The 19,691-nt window shown below is 36.7% G+C and overlaps 1 protein-coding gene across 1 annotated transcript; it reads right to left on the bottom strand.

Annotated features, from left to right (window-relative positions):
* Positions 1–8,200: 8,200 nt before the first annotated feature.
* LOC132029795 (pleiotropic drug resistance protein 1) lies at positions 8,201–15,804 on the bottom strand. The gene is made up of 24 exons (XM_059419153.1): positions 15,173–15,804; positions 14,880–15,000; positions 14,691–14,779; positions 14,520–14,604; positions 14,270–14,429; positions 14,076–14,152; positions 13,936–13,989; positions 13,763–13,853; positions 13,315–13,616; positions 12,941–13,222; positions 12,538–12,854; positions 12,296–12,456; positions 12,109–12,212; positions 11,863–12,025; positions 11,662–11,769; positions 11,424–11,587; positions 11,009–11,341; positions 10,466–10,756; positions 10,295–10,378; positions 10,074–10,207; positions 9,757–9,984; positions 9,487–9,658; positions 8,800–9,054; positions 8,201–8,667 (listed from the first exon to the last, which is right to left on the bottom strand). The coding sequence occupies exons 1-24, from the start codon at positions 15,502–15,504 to the stop codon at positions 8,410–8,412; spliced, it is 4,365 nt and encodes a 1,454-aa protein (XP_059275136.1). The 5' UTR covers positions 15,505–15,804; the 3' UTR covers positions 8,201–8,409.
* Positions 15,805–19,691: the final 3,887 nt, after the last annotated feature.

Here is a 19,691-nt window from a genome sequence, read left to right as displayed (position 1 = left end):
ATTTCTCGTAGCAGGATTATATATTGCGATGAACCAATAATCATAGTTCGAACTGGTCTATAGCTCACAATATCTTTGAGCTCTTGTCAAACTCTCTCTTTAATTCCTTTGCCTCAAATTTTGTAATATAACTTATAATTATGAAGTTAGGGCAATTCTCACTTTACCACAGCTTCTTTTTCAACATCGGTATGGTATACTTACCCTTGACTTCCTCATTCCTTGATATGATCACTTAGTTAGTAACGTCATTCCTTGTTGGCTTTTCGGTGTGTCCATTCCCATCTGCGGGGCATAACCTTACGCTGATGATTCATATAATTCTATAATACATACCCTTATGCTCCGCATGGTTAGTGACCCGTGATATACTTTCTAATTTCTAGTGATGCTCTTTGCCTTTCTATCTGCACCCACATCGTTCTTCCTCTCTTTAGAGATCGCCACACCGCTTATCGTTACTCCCTTTGTTAAGATTCTCATATTTTTCCTTTAATATCAAGATTTTCTTCCGTTGTAACCCAAAGTGTCCTTTGTACTCATCATCCATTTCGTCATTCTCTTTTTGTAGTTAGCTTTGCAGATCTTTCTTACTCTCTCTTTATTACTCTTTAGGATACGTCGCTGCCTATTTAGGTGCGGCACAAACTTCCTTGGTCTAGAAATATCATATCTCACGTCCGCATGAAGTTTTCTCTTGATCCATTTTAATTCCTTTTCATACCTGCTTTGTGGTATGCTTATCTTTAATTTATTCCTGCTCCCTCTTAATGCATTCTTGATATGCCACTACATCCTAAATCTTGGCCTCCTTAAGCTAACATCTTTCTTTCCTTGGAATTTTAACAGGGCTATACCTCATTTCAGGACTAGATCTGCTCTTCCCCCCTTTTAAGGGTGTTCTTATACACTAGTAACTCCCGAATATCAGTAGTCATCGGCCAACCTTAACGATCCTCCAACTCCTTTGGTCTCTTATAATACCGGAATTCTCTCATCGTATAGCTTGACTTATTTTCCTTTCTGCTAATCGAGGGCTTTGCATTTGAACGAAGCGCTTATGCATTACCGATCCATTCTCGCTGCCTTCTTTAAGGCCTTTCTACTTCTACCTTTTATAATGAACATTTCCCAAATCAACGGGTTAATGGGAACATTGGAATCCATCAAAACATTTTACGGAACGTTTGGTCACACTTTGCTCTTTTTATCCCTCGTCTTCCTCCACAACTATTATCACTGAAATTCTTCTTACTCTGAGTTTCTGGTTTCACTTTACGTCTACAATATATCATTGAGAGTTAATATGCTACACTCTTCCACTATCAATCCTTTTATGCACTTAGCTCATTTATCCGAAATTTTCCTTAACTACTTATTTGCGTCCCACCTATGCGTTGTAGTTCTTCTAGTGTTCTGCCACTTCTTGTTCATGTCATGAAATCCTTGCAAATATACTCTCTTCTTTCTTCTCCTTCCTGCCGCCAAGGCTAGTCCATACTCATGAATATTTCCCATACATCCTTCTATTTTCTTTATAATTAAATCTCGGTATTCCTTATCCTCATCCCATGTCATTGATGTACTACCTCTCGGTTAGCTTTGTTAGTTCATTATCCTCTCGCTTGTCCTTGGTGATTGCTCAATTTTCCTTTTTTTCCCTTCTTCTTCTCCTCTCCTTTTGACCAGCCCATTAGTGTACCTTTCCTGCTTTCATCCTCAAACCTTCCTTGAGTTCCTTCCTCCCCAAGCGCCCTTCTCCACTTGTTATTTTATAGTATTGACCCTGAAGTTCGTGAAATATTCCTTTAAACGTGCAAATCCGTTCTATTTTTAAATCATCTTCTAGGGAAGCTTCTCCATTTCCGAGGCAACCATGTCAGTATAACTACACATTTATCCCTTTATATACTTCTCGAGAGTTGAAAATCTCTTAGTATCGTTGCAGGGCCTGATCATTCTCTCTCTTACTTCACATCCCTATTTGTGATTACTATCCTTTAGTCCCACTTATCGAAGTCTGTTTTCTAGCCCCACACATTCATCTTTTGTTTCACACATAGTTTTCATCCATTACCATACTTTATCCCTTTCGCATGCCTACCTTCGAATTTTATCCAAATAGTCCCTTGCCTTACCCGTCGTCCCTCTTGGAAGCTTCACTCACCCTCGTTTCTTACACATGCAACACATTTTTTTTTTTTCTCAAGACATTCTAATCTCTTTACTTTCTATATATTCACTTTCTTCCTTTCCTTGATATTATCGCATTAAGGCTTTCCAGCTCTAACCTGTAGTGAAAGTAACATCAACTTACCTTGTAACAATTGTCACTTGAACTTCACTACCTTGTTAATATTGATATATATATATATATCCATATATATATATACCGCAACGTCGGTTGCCGGGACACATATACCGGAACCCTAAAATAGGCGTGACCACATATGGGATGTCACACACACACACACACACACACACACACACACACACACACATATATATATATATATATATATATATATATATATATATGTTTACTAACGCCTCGCTTACAAAGTACTTCCCAATACTATTCGAACTCATCCTAATTCTAGAGCTGTGATGCACTTTTTTTTTTCTCTCTTTGCCGGTCTAGTCCGCCTCATCCTTCGCGACCTTTTATGGTTTCTAACCACTCCGCATACTCCAATTTCCCTTAGGCTACTCTAGCTTCTCATCTGTCTCTTATGTCTGAATTTGTAGGACTCTTAATATACTTCCCAGGGGGGTCACCCATCCTAGTATTTCTCTCACCCCAACACGCTTAACCTTAGAGTGCTAATGGGATCCGGTGCATTAGTGCTGGTACGATCACATCCACCCTACCGCGTGACCTTTATCGCATGACCTAGAACAAGTTGAAGTTCTAACGTATTCCAAAAATTCTCGTAATGCATCTCCCTCCGAATTAAAAGGATCTCTTACTCTTCCGACTAAGTAAATGCTATTTTGGCCTTTGAAATCCTCAATAATCACCTTCAATCTGCTGTATGACTACTTTTCATCCTAGCTTTCAAGATTCCCAATGGTGGCGAAAGCATCTTAATCGCAGTTACCTCCAAATACTTAAGTCACTGATCCCCTTTAGGATTTCCGCTCATCACTATTCAGTATTACCCTGAAGTAATTACATACACACATAGGAAATTCCAATAAGAACTCGTATACCTGTAGCCGATCGGTCCTTAGCCTGATCTGGTGGGCTATAGAGTGAAGTGTGCTCTTCATCCTTGTCTTCCCACCGTCTACTAGTCTGGCCTAACATAATGCTGAAACGTAGGGAAAATCTAGATGTGCCAAACTCTGTACTTCCTCAATTACGTCTTCATCCACAGGAGTCTCGTGAACCCTTAAACGGGTCTTTGTCATATGATTTCTCAGTCGAGTCTCCTCCTACTGGAGCCACATTCTCCGATGGGTCCGTCTCAATGGAATAGCTGATGCTTTTTCTTATACCTCTTGACATCCTCGATCCTGAGTCGACGGGTGATACGGGTCTCATGTCCCCCTTCGGAGCCTCACTTACGCTCCCATTAATTGAAATTGTCCTCTTCTCCAATACAATCCTGCAATTTAACAGAAATCGTACCAAGAACAAGCTTTCCTATCATTGGATCTAATGCACGATCTATGATCGTAAAAGAAAGATGACATCCTAAATGTCCTCGTAGCTTCCTGTTTATAGATGTGGTGCACAACACACCGATAAACAAGACTCTACTAGACACGGTCCGTAGACACTCCGAGGATGAACTGCTCTGATACCACTTTTGTCACGACCCAAACCGATGGGCCATGACTAGTGCCCGAGTCGGGCACCGTATACGACCCGCTAGATATAATCAGACTGAAACTGAAAACAATATGGCACTCTGTAAAAGCATGTTGTGAACTCATCATGTCATACATCAAAAAGAACCCGTCTCCCCGAGAAGTCACAAGTTAACCAAAACATAACAAATATGCAAGCCGACAAGGTCGCCACTATACACGGGGACATCCAAGACGAACTACATCGATATAGCCGACCAAACCGTATATACACAACCCACATATGTCTACGTACCTCTAAGAGTATAACAAAGTCTACGTCAAAAGGATCCGTACCAAAATAACTCAAGCTCCGAACAATGGAGCTCTCAAGCGGCCGGGCAAAAGTCCTAAGCGGAGGATCACCAACCGAGTGTCCGTACCGCGGCATGAAACGCAGCCCCCGAAGAAAGGGGGTCAAGCGAATAGTGTACTGAGTATGTAAGGCATGAAATCAATATATACATAAAATCCTGGAAAACATTTGGGACATGTCAATGAATGGGCAACATAAATGCATCGCATAGCTATATCAAAGAGGACACACATATATCCATAGAAATATACAATAAAGGCCACAACGTCACCCCCGTTAATTAGTGCTATATATATAAACATCACAATAAAGCGTATGCCATACACAAAGACACCCCCGTCAACCGTGCATATATATATATACACATCATAATAAAGGCCACAAGACACCCCCCGTCAATTGTGCCATATATATGCACATCACAATAAAGGCCACAAAGACACCCCCCGTAACCGTGCCATATATATATACACATCACAACAAAGGGCAACCGTGCCTTATATATAACATAAATGTATCACCGTGTCTTATATATATATATATATATATATATATATACACAACAAAGGTCACGGCCACCCCTTGTCAATCGTGCCTTATATATACATGAAGAATGAAAATGAGGCAAAGGCATAATCAAAATGAAATAATAGAACTCTCCGTAATGTTACAAAGTAGCCATATACATATATTATACTCATGGCATGCATAGAGTTCAAATGAAAACTATCACTCTATCCCACCTTGGAGGAACAATTTATAAAGTGAGATCAACAACAATGAAATAAATCGAGAAAATCATGGAATAGCTTAACATTTTCGTATCATCGTTGAAATCATATTTGAGAACTTTAAGCATAAAATCATCCTCAACGTAATCCTCATAAAAACATTCTCATTTTTAACATCATAAGAAGCTTTAAGAGTCATAACTTCTAGCTTTTGAAATTAAGGAGGTTATGCAAACACTTATGGAATCATACCATAGGAATCATACATTTGAAAGAAAAGGATAGCCTTAACATATTGTCCGACCTCCAATATATCTACACTTATTGGTCCGAGCTCGCAAATCTACATTTAAGAGGATTCACACAATCGTTAGACTCATAAAGTATATTTATGCTAAGCTCTCAAGTCAAACTATTTTATATTGCCGAAAATAGGACAAAATATCCCCGTTTATATGCCTAGAATCCGAAATCTCAATTCAGCAACCAACAACAACAACAACAGTACCAACATCAATAACATCATTTCCAACACCAATATGTACCATAAAACATCCCACACGCTCTTTTCCAACTTTCATAACTAACCAACTTACTACACAATTGTTTAACGACTTTGTCTCCGAGAATAAGCCTTAAATAATCTTAAAAGAGAAAGATTCATACCTTTTTTTCTTGTTAAGACAGCAATATCCTCAATATCCACGCTAAAATCCACCGCAAAACAATACTAGAATCACAACCATGCGTTACCCGGACCTAAACCACTACCCCGCTACTTGAAAATTGCTCACTTTTTTATTCCCTCACTCTCTCTCTTCTAATTTCTGGAATTTTCTGGGACCAAAATTTTCACACACAAACTTCACCCATCCTTTCTCCAAAGTTGTACTACTCCATTACTTCCACTCATTTCCTTATAAAACCTTTCGGTATACCTTATATACATCCTTCACTCATTAAATATACTTAGTAATGCTTGCTCCTTACATTCCAAAGTGGTTTTACTTAACCGTAACTCAACATACTTATGTTTCAAATTTGATAAGTGCTTTTTCGAAGATACGAGGTGTAACAAGTATGCCATCTTAGGCCAACAAGTGTGTGTGTATATATACATACACACACACACACACACACACACCGACAAGACCACCATGGATGTCTACTCACAACAAACCCAAAATAACAAATATACAAGGGCCGACAAGGCCAACATGCTGATATACCGTACATACAGGACATGTCTACAAGCCCCTAAAGAGAACATAATACTGTGGTCGAGACAGGGCCCCGACATACCCATCATGTCTATATACTCAAAATGACTCAAAAACTCGGACCTCGGTAACCTGCATGGGCGAGCTTAACACTAAGCCGGTACTCAAGATGTCTACTTTTGCAGGCCCCGTCTATCGTTTGTCGTGACTCGGCATAGGCATGAAATGCGCCTCTCGCAAAAAGGACGCGCACGAAATAATGTACCTAGTATGTAAGGAACCTGAATAACTGAAATTGAATTAATATACATGATATACTGAATATAATTGAAGAGTAAAATACACTTACTTGGCTCTGACTCGTATAAAATAAGTAATACTGAAATAAACTGTCCGTCTCAATGTGGGCTATGAAAATTAAGTAATAATGTTCGAAGGCAATTGAATAGCCCAAAGGGAACTGTGTATCTGTATAGCCCGTAGGCAACTGTATATTTGTCTGAACCAAAAGCAACTGTATATCTATCTGGCCCGAAGGCAAGTGCATAACACTGTAAATGACACGAATATATATATATATATACACACACACACACTCTCTTTATTGCTCGACTGGACATGGAATAATGCTAACTGAACATAAACTCCCGATAATGGGATAGCTTAAGCAATAGTGAGATGAGACGACATGGAAATGTGAGTTCTGTGATATACTCTTTCTTTACACGCTCGTTCAACTCTTACGTATTATAGATTCATGCCAAGGAAAGGAAGGGAATAGCCTTTACATACCTTTCGTCTCACACTCGTCACAACAACGTACTCAAATGTATAGCACCTCAATCTCAAACAACAAGAAAGTTCTTGAATCTGAGGTTACTTCACAGCAAGGAAATCCCCAACTCGACTAGAAGGAAGAGGAACTTGATCCTCTTAGCACCACGGGATTCTCGATACTTGATTTACGTTGTTTACCTTGGATATTGCTCTTGGATCATGTATGAACTTGAGGAGAGGGTTTACAAGTGTTTAGGATCCGGAAAATGAGAGAAATGAAGTAAAAATGAGAAGCCACTGTTCATATACATTTTTTTAACATATGCACCTCCTAAATATACGGACTGTATTTCTAATATACGGTCCGTATTTTGTACCGTAATTCCTCCAGGAATTTTCCAACTTTCTGCTTCCACTTTACGGTGGGGATCCACAAAAATGCAGTCTGTACTTTATTTGTACGGTCCGTAAAACCTGCCCAGCAGTCCGACTTTTGACGAAACGTATTCTCTTCGATTCGTTTAATCTCTAAACCTTCCAATACCTACTGAACATGATCTTAAACCCTTATATCTTTAGGATTAACATGATTAACCACGTATAACCTCAAAGATGATCTTGTTCTCCGAGCTTACGTCGATTAACTTATGACGAAACTTAACGTACGAAAACACGGAATGTAACATTTTGCTACCCCTAAATTTACATCCCATAGGAGTGTTCATCCGAGCATATCTGCTGAACATTCGAAGGAGTTGCAAAGCTTCTTGAATGATTTAGAAGATAAGATGCTGACAGATAAGCTTCTACTTCCGCACATTGGGATTTTGATCTATTGGTAACAGTGCAACGCATGATCTGTGATTAGGTGCACGTCGCGAATTTGAATCGAAGCCTAAATTTTAAGTGGAGAAATATAGATGGGTGGACACATCATACACCAAATTTCCAATAGTACACCACTAATGCCTAACCCTCAGATTTCTCTATTTAATAAAGAATAGTGCTTGTTCTCCTGCTGCCAACTGCATAATCATCTTGCAGGATAATTGTTTAACTTTAGGTTGTTCTCAGTGAAGTCTTAGTTTTTTCAGTTCTCCCGTAAGACAACCTTGGGTGATTAGATTAGGTAATAAAATCCACGTATCAGTAGTTTTTTCCGTCACCTCTTAGAATGTGAAATATAGGATCTTTTGCAAATTTCACACGTGATATGATGAAGCATATACAACTTTATCTTCTATAGGAAAATAGACTCGTGTAGAAGCTTCAAAAGCTTAAATTCAGAGACGCCCAACATGTTCAAATTTACCAAAGAAATTCAAAACTATTCCCATATATAACAATGTATACAAGTTCTTAGATACAACCTACAGGGGACACACTTTAGTTCTTTCTATCCTAAAATTGAGAAAATCATAAAAACGAAAAGAGAGGAAAAAAAAACATTATATATATTATTGTCCTAATATACACATTTCTTGACATATGCCCTATTACCTGGACCAACCTATCTTTTCTGGAAGTTGAATGCTTTGATTGAGAAAGCAAAAATGAAGAGAAACACAACTGATATTCCAACAAGAATAACTGCAACATATCCCACAAAATCATATTTGAAATCGAAGAAACTCTCTATGAATTCTTCCACTGTCTCATTTGTGTCAAGTTTGTCTTGTAGGTCACCATATTGTGAGGCAATTAGTCCATATAATGTCCATGAAATCGGGCAAATGTAATAGTACCATCTCCACCACACCGGCATTCTCTGTCATAAATCGAAAGAGAGAGAATTGTCAGATTGGTCATGCCAGTTTGAGAAAAATAATTTAGTCCAAAATTTTCAAACATGTTCTGTTGAGGGTAATGTAATTTGAAGAAGAACCAGTAGTTAACGTACTGTTTTTGGAACGACGAATCCACTGAAAAGGTTCCATACTGCATAAAATGCGGATGAAATGATGGCTGCAATGCTGTGATTAGGAGTAACGGCTACTGTCATCATCCCGTACAATGTGAAGTATAACAAGGTGAAGTACATGAAGAACAGATACCAAAAAAACTTGGCAACTGTCCATTCAAATCCAATCATGGCATAGACTATAACCCCATATATAATCGTCTGAATGAAAATGTATGGCAGCTCAATCATAACCTGCATAACAAAATATAGTCAATCGATGAGCATAGCCAATGTTAACATAACAAAGTGGTCTGGACCACCTGACATGATGGTAAAATTCTAACTACTTTGAGAGCTTGGATGTTTCTACGTTGTCCCTACTCTCTTCAGTTCAGACTCTAATGATATGATAAAAGGCGTGCACATGTCTATATATGAATATCTATCTAAACTTTCTTCAAACTTATTGACTCTAAATTCTAGATCCGCCTCTATCACTAACACAACGACGGTTTTTCATAGCATATACACTAATGTACCCTCAAGATGTCACCTAATTAGGCCTTTGACGAACTTTTAAGGCCATACACCCGTGGTGATCATTTCAATCCATTTTGTGAATCATCAAGAGGTTTTCAAAGATATTGACCAAATTAAATTATATGTAGGGATACAAATCTGTACCTGTCCAAAAGCATAAGGCAGAGCTGAATACATTCCAGCTGCTCTTTCCCTGTAGAAGACGGTCCTCTCAATGGCAATGACTGGCTGAACCGAAGTAGCATTTTGTACACCAAGAAACAAGACAGCAGCATACATCGAACCTACTGCATTCAATATATCCTGTTGCCTTCTCCTGATATTGTGTTCAAAACCATTAGACTTGTGATTAAAAGCACGTCGAGGAAAATAAATCTTGAAGATGAAAAACAGTTCCTGTATATTTCAATTTACCTTTTGGAGCCAAGACCCCAGAATATCGTTCCAAACATAAGAGCAATGAAGAATGTAAACATGAGCCTGACTGCTGTATAAGGAGGATTTCGCCAGTATGACCAGTGCTGTTTCCAAAAGCAAGCCATACATTGGGTGAAAAAAGACTGGGAGTACTTAGTTTGAAAGTACAGGTCTTTTGAACCTGGGGCTGGCACACTTAGTTCCTTTATTAATGCTTTGTTTCTCCTGAATATTTAATCCACTTCAGTATCCAAGATTGTACAATTTGTAATTCGATATATAGAATGTAATTGTGTTCTACTCAAGATTCATACCTATACAATTCTGAGTTCTTGTACAATTCTGTGAAGTCAATTCCAAGAGCTGCTTCTTGTGCTACTGAAGTTATCTCCAACATCCATGTTGCAGGATTATAACCATCTTTGATTTTTGCAACTCCATCAATTCCCTGAGCCAAACGGAAAAAGAACCATTACTTTGTGTACTATGCCAACATAATAGGAAAACCAGTTTCTTTACCTAACAGTTTCCTTACCTCAAAATACTTAATAAGGTGAGAACAATGTCGTCCTAATGGCCCGACATATATTTCTTCACCTCCTCGTTTCAAGAGTAGGAGCTGCAATTCATTAGTAGAATGAGAATCCTTAGATCTAAAACAAATTATGCTAAACTGCAAGATTTTGGAAGATCAACGGTTGCTCACCTCATCGAAAGCATCAAAAATGTCAATGCTAGGCTGATGGATGGTGCAGACCACTGTTCGACCTGTATCCACAGTGTTTCTAACTGTTCTCATTACTATTGCAGCTGCTCTAGCATCTAATCCAGAGGTTGGCTCATCCATGAATATTATAGAAGGGTTGGCAACAAGTTCAACTGCAACTGTTAGTCGTTTTCGTTGTTCAGTTGAAAGACCATTCACTCCAGGCAATCCAACAAGTGCTTCTCTCAGAGGGTTTAGCTCTACAAGTTCCATGACCTCTTCAATGAACATCTGCAATGCAACATGTTAATATAAGGGCTTTTTACATTTTTGGCCTGTCGGCCGAAATTAATTACGTGCGCTAGCAAAAATATACAAACATATACACTGACTATGTTACTATATGTATATTTATACTTAAATATACATAACCTATGTATTTGTTGGCTACTTTGTAAATTAGCCAAAAGGCATTGGACTGCAAATATCGACTTTCAAGTTCCATTAGCAATCATAGCAGCCAAATTCCAGACTGCTATTTACCTTTCGGGTTTCAGTGTCAACTTCAGGAGGCAGTCTAAGCCAAGCGGAATACTGCAGTGATTCGTATACTGTAACATGAGGTGAATGAATGTCAGTTTGCTCACAGTATCCTGCTATCCGAGCAAACGTTTGTTGCTGCTTTGGGTACCCAGATATACTGATGGCTCCTTCAATGTATCCACCGGTTTTCCTACCAGCTAAGACATCCATTAGTGTGGTCTTACCAGCTCCACTAACACCCATTAGAGCTGTCAAAACTCCTGGCCTAAAAGCACCACTCACTCCTTTCAAGAGTTCAAGCCAGTCCTCGCTAACACCTTGAGCTTTCATTTCCTGAAGTCACAACATAGACTTGAGAATTTAACTCAGACACGTACAGGCCAGTTAATTTCCATAGACAAAATCTTAAATTTACCTGTGGCATATCTACTGCATATCTGATATCATCAAAAGTAATTGAAAGGGGCTCAAAAGGAAGAATCATTCCTCTTCTCTTGTTTAAAGCAGCCTCAGTTATGCTGCCAACCCTTGAGGACATAGACCTGGAAGATGCACTTCGTCGAACATTATTTCCTTTTTCTGCATAGTTGGCCTGACAATGTTAGTGGAAAATATTGACATGAAACTGAAGCTCAAAGGGAAGAAATTGTTACCAGAGGAGCTCTTTCCCATTGGAGATGGTTCAATAACCTCGCCCCTTTTGCTTGCGTTCTTCTCTGCCACAGTTTCTTCAGAAAGAACTGCCTGAGGTTTACCAAATGCTGCACCAAAATTACCCACATTGTTGATATATGTTAGGATTATCCTATAGATGGAAATGAGACTATATTGCATAACAGTAGGAGGATCCTTACGGTTGAGATAAGCTAAGGCCACTGTGAACAGGAAATTGAAGAGCAAAACATATCCAAGAAGAGCTCCTGCTCCAATCCAATACCATCTTGCTTCTGGAAAGATTCCACGCGATTTCAAGAATGATACTCCTAATGTATCCGTGCCCGTGGAGTTCGGAGGAACCTGTAAAACAAAATTCATGAGCAAACTCTCAAAATGCCACCTTAACAACTTGTCCTCCAAAAACTAGATAAGCTTGAGCTTACATGTGCCCAACTCTTCCCTAGAAATTCGTTCACAGCTATAGCATTCTGTGCATACATCATAGGCGAAATCCAGTAACCCCATATCAACCATTGTTTCACATCATCTGATAGAAAAATAGCTTCCTTGTTAGATTAAACTAACAAAAGGCGACGAACGCATAAATGAGCAAATATACTGCAATTTTACCTCTTGACAGAATGAAGCCACCCATTACAAGAACTATGAGTAGAGCACATGATCCAAATGTATTTGCAACAATGATATTCCTTCCAAGAGCTGCTATGAATCGAAACAGACCCGAGGCCATCTGGTTAACACATATGAGTAGAAACAGCTGTTTGAAGAACCTGCAAATAGAAAATTAATCTCTATCAGACTTACTGAACCAAAAAGTTCCTTCCATGCCTATAAAACGATTAAATTTCTACCTCCCAACGTCTGCCTCGAATCCAATCACATAATAAGTCATGCACACCCAAATGGCAACTTCTACAAGTGTGATCGGTATCTTGAGGATCCAAGTAGGCAGAGCATACGCCCAGGCAGGAAAGAAAAGAAGATCGCGTTGTTTGTAAAAGGACGGAAGCTTCATAATACTGAGGGCAAGCTCTGAGAAACCATTGAACATAATCATGATAACTGCATAGAACAGTGCACCCAAGAATACTGCACCATCTGTTGTTGTATTTCTGTGCATCTCAGTTCTTAGGAATAGTGTCATTGTTATAGAAGCCATTATCGTTAGCTGAAACAATAAATAAAATATTTTTTTTAACTTCTACATAAGTATTTAGGAATTTGAAAAGGTGACTTGTTTATTGTTTAACTTACTTGTATCATCTTGAATATATAGACGAACGAATTCCTCTTCATAAGAAGGTATTCTCTATCTGTGCAGGCTTTTAAGAGTTCTTTCTTGCTAACACCATACCTCTTGGTGGTTAGAGCAGCAGGGTGGCTCTTGGATTTATCAAAGGGAACAGCAAGCTCATCACCAAGCTTCCTTCCAATGTGAAATGATTGACATGATTCAGAAAATTCGCGAACTGTGATAAACTTATAACGTTCATCACGACGTGCCCAGTATTGTTCTTGATCCTTCCTTGATGTCACCTTTTATTAACACATAGTAAATGGTATAATTAGAAACAAGAAATTCTCCACGACGAGAAAGAGTTTAGGGAATAATTTGTGATGGGGTTTACTTCTTGTAAGAAATCAGCAATTCCTTTCCTCTCGGGGCATTTGAAGCCCATGTACTCGAAGAACTCAAGTACATTTTCCCGGGGACCTTGGTACACAATCTGCCCATCTGATAGAAGAATAATATCGTCGAACAAGTCATATGTTTCTGGTGCAGGCTGCAGAAGTGAGATTACAGCAGTTCCTTGAAGAATGTGGATTGACTGCCTAATTGAATTGACAATCTGATAGGTTGTTGAACTGTCTAAACCAGTTGATATCTCATCCATAAAAAGTGCTCTTGCTGGTCCAACCATCATTTCCCCTGTATTACAAGTTATCAACAAGTTTAGCAGCCTTAATTTAGCACGACAAGCATTTCGCTCAACTCTTCGTATATGCTTATGGTTTTTACAATATCTAATTATCTATCACTACTTTAGGTCATATGAGGTCTCTGTTTAACCTAACCTGTTGTTAGTCTCTTTCTCTGCCCCCCGGAAATTCCTCGAATCATTTCGTCTCCAACTAGGGTTTCAGCACAAATTTCAAGTCCCAATAGCTGAAAACAATATAAATCATAATGAATTATTGCATAATATTTCTAGTTTCTGCATTTGTGTTCCATAATGCAAAGTCATTACCTTGAGAGTATAATCTGTTACAACATTAGCCTCCTGTCCTTCATTCCATGCTGACTGTTAAAAATACCAACTCCTTATTAAAATTCATAGAAATAAAAGAGAAACATGAATCTAAATTTTTCTGTATACTATGTCTGCACCTTCATAAAGATATCAACATCAGGATCTGGTTTAATATTTGCTTCCTTCTCTCTCCTAGACAGCTCTGCCAAAATTTCTGCACATTCATAACAAACTAATTAAAAATGTACACGATTGCCAAAAAAGATTGGAAATGCAACATGTTCATTGTGTCAGATTCCTGAGGGAGCTAGAATAAGGGAATCTCACTGACCATATTTGGCTCCAACTCCTTGACATCTAGCAGAAAATGCTAGTGTTTCCCTGACTGTCATTTCTCCAATATGAAGATCATTTTGGCTTATATAAGCAGATGTTCTTTGTGGTACAAACTCATCCATCCCATGCCCATTATATGTAACTCTTCCTGAAACCTGAAAACTAATAAAATTATCGACTGCCAACGCAGAGCTCCTCAATAATATGAAACTGTATATGACTAAATTACTAATTATGTTTCTTACCTTGAGATCTTTATCAAGTTTCCCGGCCAAACCTAATAGCAATGTTGTTTTTCCAGAACTTGGTGGTCCTAGAAGCAGTGTCATTCTGCATAATGAATTGAAATGAATGAATAAACATGATTTTTTTTATTGGTCTAAGAATGAACCTTTTGACAGAACTGCTTTCCTCACCTTCCTGGCTTGATGATTCCACTGACATCATGAAGGATTGGCAATGGTTTCTTTCTACTTGGAAGGATATGAAGATAATTCAAGAAATCCTTTACACAGAAAGTGAAATTGAATTAAAAAAGGAGTATATTGCATGTAGTAATATGACATAATAATGTACAAAAGAAGTCCTATATATATTAGTATTACCTCTAAGATGTTAACTGTGAAGTTGAATATTGTTGGTAAAGCTCTACCACCAACACGAGCTTCTGCATCTACACTCAAATGCTCGAACCGGACTTCAATTGTAGGAAGATCCAGGCCAACTCTGCATCATATAAAAAATTACAAGAAAATTCAAAATTCTAATCATCGAAATCTAAAAACTAGTCTAACGACTTCAACACCTCCAACAATTTGTTTGGTACGACTGAAGTCATTTTTTCACCAAACAACAGAAAATGACTTGCTTGTAAACTTAAAGAGCTTAAAATCTGTACCTATCAATGCGCTTTTTGAGCTTCAACAAGAACTTCTCATTGTCTTCATCAGTAATCTTGACAAGCCTATCTAAAAGATTCCTTCTTTCCACTAAATCGAGCTTCGTTATATCAACTTCTCTAGATTGTCCTTGTTCTTGATCAGTGAGAATGCCTCTCCTTATACGAAGATAAGTAGGAAGTTTCTCAAGAGCAGCCCATTTCAATGCCTCTTCATCATCATAATCTTCTCTTGATGACCTTGAAAACACATCCATAGCACTATTTCTCCATACATTTGAGCTACTCAAACGTGCACTACTCACCCTCAAGATATCTCCACCACCCTCCATTGTTTTTCTTCTTTTTTTTTTTCCCCCTTCACATTAAGTAACAGAAGAAGAAATTATGTTAAGAACTTTGTGAGTATAATTCAAATGAGGAACCTTTTTGTTAAGTTCCTCCTTTTCTGGTTGGAGGGACTTTGATTCTTGAAATTTTATGTAAAAGGCGTGTGATTTATATATACAAGTAAAGAGAATAGAATAGAGTAGAGGGTCAAATTCTAGATACTATTTTAGTGATTTTACGTAATAGTTGATGCAAACAAAATCAATGATGCTAAAGTTTGTTTGACCAAACTATTGTAGTAGCTTATTTCATGATTGAAATATTTTTGAGTTATGGTTCATGATCATCCTCCCACTACTTATTTAACCAAAATCAGGTAAAAAAAAAAAAGGAGTATTAAATTAATGAAAACAAGATTAGCTCTTGCGACGAAAATAGTAAATACTCCTCTCCCTTGAGTAAAGATTTCAAATTCGAACACTGAAATTGAGTCAACTTTGATAGGAAGCGCTAATACCTCATTAATGGGCTTTTAGTGATGTAATCCAAATTAGTCGAATCAACGGATTTTAGACAATCAGAAAAATAACATTAATAATAAAGTTGTAGAGAATAAAATCTGTCTAGGTTTGTGTAAATGATACTGGTTAGGACTAACCAATTAGGCATCCTCAACAACCCATGATCCCTGTCTTACTTGCTTTTATTTAAAGCCTAAGTGATCATTACATGTAAATCCCCTCCTTAAATGCAACTTGAATATTACAGTCGTAAATCCTAAGTAAATAAAGTCTTATATGAAGCAAGTATGATGTAAGCCAGTTTAAAGCAATGACAAGAAACTAGAATTATACAGTCTCATTAACTCTGAAAAAAGTTTAAGATGTTCATTTACCTACTTTTTCTTTTGATAGGAATTATTACTGCCTACTAAGTGAAGCCACGTTCCAGAAATTTTGCTTTCAGATAGGGAGGGGGAAAAAATCTAATATTGTCATTCTCAGTTATTATAATTAAAAAATAGCTAGTGTTATGGAATTTAAAATTTCACAAACGAAACTTCAAGATATTGTCATGAAATTTCAAATTCCATGATAGTAATTTTTCAATGACATAACTAAAAAATAACTACCCTTGCTACAAGAGGGAGTGGCGGTTTAAGAAGTGTCATTAGAAACAATTCTGAAAAAGACAATAAAAGAGGAACAAAATGAAGAAAAAGGGGAAGAAAACATTATTTTCTAATATAATGGCAGTTTTAAAAAAGAGAACTTATTGAATTGAGTTGCATAGCGTCCCCTGATAACCTAAGAGACAACTTGCACGAATTCATTGGGAATTTAATTTGTTAACACCCATATAGGTATCAGTTGTCCATCAATTTGAGCATACTGGGTTGCGGTAGCAAAAGTCTTGACCGGAAGAAAATATGCCAACTTTAATTTATAAATCTATCCACGATCATCGAAATTGAATTATGCTTATGATATGAGCAAGGTAAACCTAGCTACTACGAGATCTATATATTTATCGTTTTCCTCTTTCACTATGAAATTTTTATGTTCTGAATCAAATCACTGATTATTTTATGTTCAACTTTCATCCATATGAAGAAAGTATTGAACTTCTTTCTTGGTCTTCATTGAGAAATGCACCATAATTTTCATTCTAATTTATCGATGGTTAGGCTAGAGCTCCAGTCTAGAAAATTAATCAACCTTTTCATAATCATTTTTGAAAAAATGAACATAAGAACAAAAACCAAGTTAAGAATTAACGGAGAGAAAAAAGAGGGAGAGACGAGAAAGACGCAATTTATTTCAATTTTTTAATATTTGCCTATTAAGACAACCTTTCCGTTTTCCTTCTTTTATTACATTATTTTTCCTTTTAAGTAACCATGTTGAGGAAAATGGAAACAAAGAGCACAGGTAAGAGCTGGATAAAAGGGTGAGAGCAATACGCGTACGGATTAGTTGGGATTTGTTTTGTACTTTATTTCAAGATCATGGAGTATATAAATTTCAGTTGAAGCGAAAAAAAAATTATTATATATTTGAAATATTAGATTTACAGCTTTAAAAATCTGTTTAATGGATGTAACCATGTAAGGCACATGGAAAGCATCTTCTTTTTTTCTTGCATTAAATTCAAGCTTGCTCCCTTTTTTTTTTTTTTTGTTTTTTTTCTTTTTTTTGTTATATCAAATCTACCTGAAGGTCAACAAACAAAATAAAAGAATTTCATGACAATTGTTTTTTCTTAATATATTTCTGTTGGTGAAAAAACACAAAAATTTATAGTTGAAAATTGAAATGAATAAAAAAAAAAAATTTAGTCTGAGGCGTGGAGATCTTGTTCTCTTTGTGAATGAGATTCAAGTCCATTGCGGTATAATCTTTACCCTTCCAGCATTAATACTTTGGACTTGTCTCCTTCATGATACAACAACCCGACAACGTCAACAATGTTGTATGACTCGAACAAATATTGAACTAGTTGTTAAGTCCAAAACTCCACTAATAAGTTTTCTTTTATAGTGCGCGAATAATTAAGTTGGAGACATATTTTTTCTCTTTTCCCTACTCTCTTTTTCACTACACCAACCTCACTTTTTTCATGCACACTACAACACTTTCTCATGCTTTTCATACACCAACAGTCCAACACAAAGAAAGAAACACCACTCTTTATAAATGTAAAAAAAAAAAAAAAAAATCCATAAATTAAATAACAAGGTGGTGGGTTATAATATTGTTAAACATGATTTGTTGTTGCAAAATTTAAGCTTGAGCTGAGTTACACCAAAATATAGTGACTACTCCTTAACAATTTATACTCACTAAATTAATGCACTTTTATACTATAATCTTAATATTAAAATGCACATACTTCAACAACTTCATAATTGTCTTCGGCCATAACAATGAAAATAAACAGCGCAACAGTAATCCTCGATCTTGAACAAGCAATGTACAAATTTGAACCACAACGTCTTTTGGTAGGATAATTTCAATCCTTCAGAGTTCTGTCAAATCGAGTAACAACGGCATGTATTTTCAAAATTTCTATTATACAAGTTTTAAAATAAAACAAATCATTGCGTGCCATTATAGTTTTGAAATAAGCAATCTTTGTTTAAAAAAAATTAATGTTATTGCTCACGAATTACTGATCCACGTCCAAATAGTTACATAATACATACTCATCGATGAGCTTCGATTATTTTTTTAAGTGTATAAACTACTTTTTCTGTTCAATATTTGCTAAGTATACTAAAAATAGATTTTGAAAACAACTTCCCTACCCTATAAAAGTAGGGGCATCCGATTCCTCCCCAAACTCTACTTATGGGACTACACGGAGTATATTACTGTTATTGTTATTATTGTTGTTGTATAATTTTACTCTTATCATTAAGTCACTACAAGAAAGAAGATATCCGGCAGCAATATTTTTTTTTTGTTGCCATAGATAGGTTATTGTTGCAAAAGTACTTTTGGCAACAACTTTGTTGTTGCATAAACTTTTCCCAACGGCTGTTATTGCAAAGACGTGCAACAACTTTTTTTTTAGTTGCCAAAAGTACTTTTTGCAACAATAGTAAATACTATATGACAACAAAATTAAATTTTTAGCAACAAAAAAAAGTTCATTTTTAAAAGATTCATCATATATGCCAATAATAAAATTAAGTTGTTGCCAATTATTGACTTTTGCCAATTATATTATTTTTGTTGCCAAAAGAGCTGTTGCAATTTCTATACTTTTTTGTAGTGAGTAATTATTTCTCAAACTAATTGAAAACTTGAAGTACTAATAGTCAAACTGATTTTCGATAAAATAAATAGTATTTAATTAATATTATTTTAAGGCGAGTGTTCGAAGCAAATTAGACAAGTAAAAGAGAACGGAGAAAGTATTAAAGAATGGCACCGCCCCTGGAGGACACAAAGTTGGGAGTTTTGAGGAAGTATTAATATTGTATTCAAGCCACTGCATCAGAGTCGGTGTTTCATTAATGAACTTCTAATAATTTCCACAATTGAGGGACTGATCATGAGAATATTATGCGCAGTTGTAATAACCCAACTGTCAGTTTGCTTAATGCAAATAATTCCTTTTAATAGAATCTTAAGAAGAAACTATTTGTTAATCATTTTTAAATATTTGATTACAGTTTTGTTGC

Source organism: Lycium ferocissimum, chromosome 9 (genome assembly GCF_029784015.1).
Source record: "Lycium ferocissimum isolate CSIRO_LF1 chromosome 9, AGI_CSIRO_Lferr_CH_V1, whole genome shotgun sequence".
NCBI classification, from domain to species: domain Eukaryota; kingdom Viridiplantae; phylum Streptophyta; class Magnoliopsida; order Solanales; family Solanaceae; genus Lycium; species Lycium ferocissimum.
Note: the sequence above shows the minus strand (reverse complement) of the source record. Positions and strands in the feature narration are given on the sequence as shown.

Bases quoted from the DNA above. Each gene is read 5' to 3' on its own strand.
- LOC132029795 (XM_059419153.1), bottom strand. From the start codon at position 15,504: ATGGAGGGTGGTGGAGATATCTTGAGGGTGAGTAGTGCACGTTTGAGT. The intron at 9,985-10,073 runs GTATGAATCTTG...TTAAATATTCAG, and splicing joins AAGAACTCAGAATTGTATAG to GAGAAACAAAGCATTAATAA. The intron at 9,055-9,486 runs GTACAGATTTGT...TTTGTTATGCAG, and splicing joins TGCCTTATGCTTTTGGACAG to GTTATGATTGAGCTGCCATA.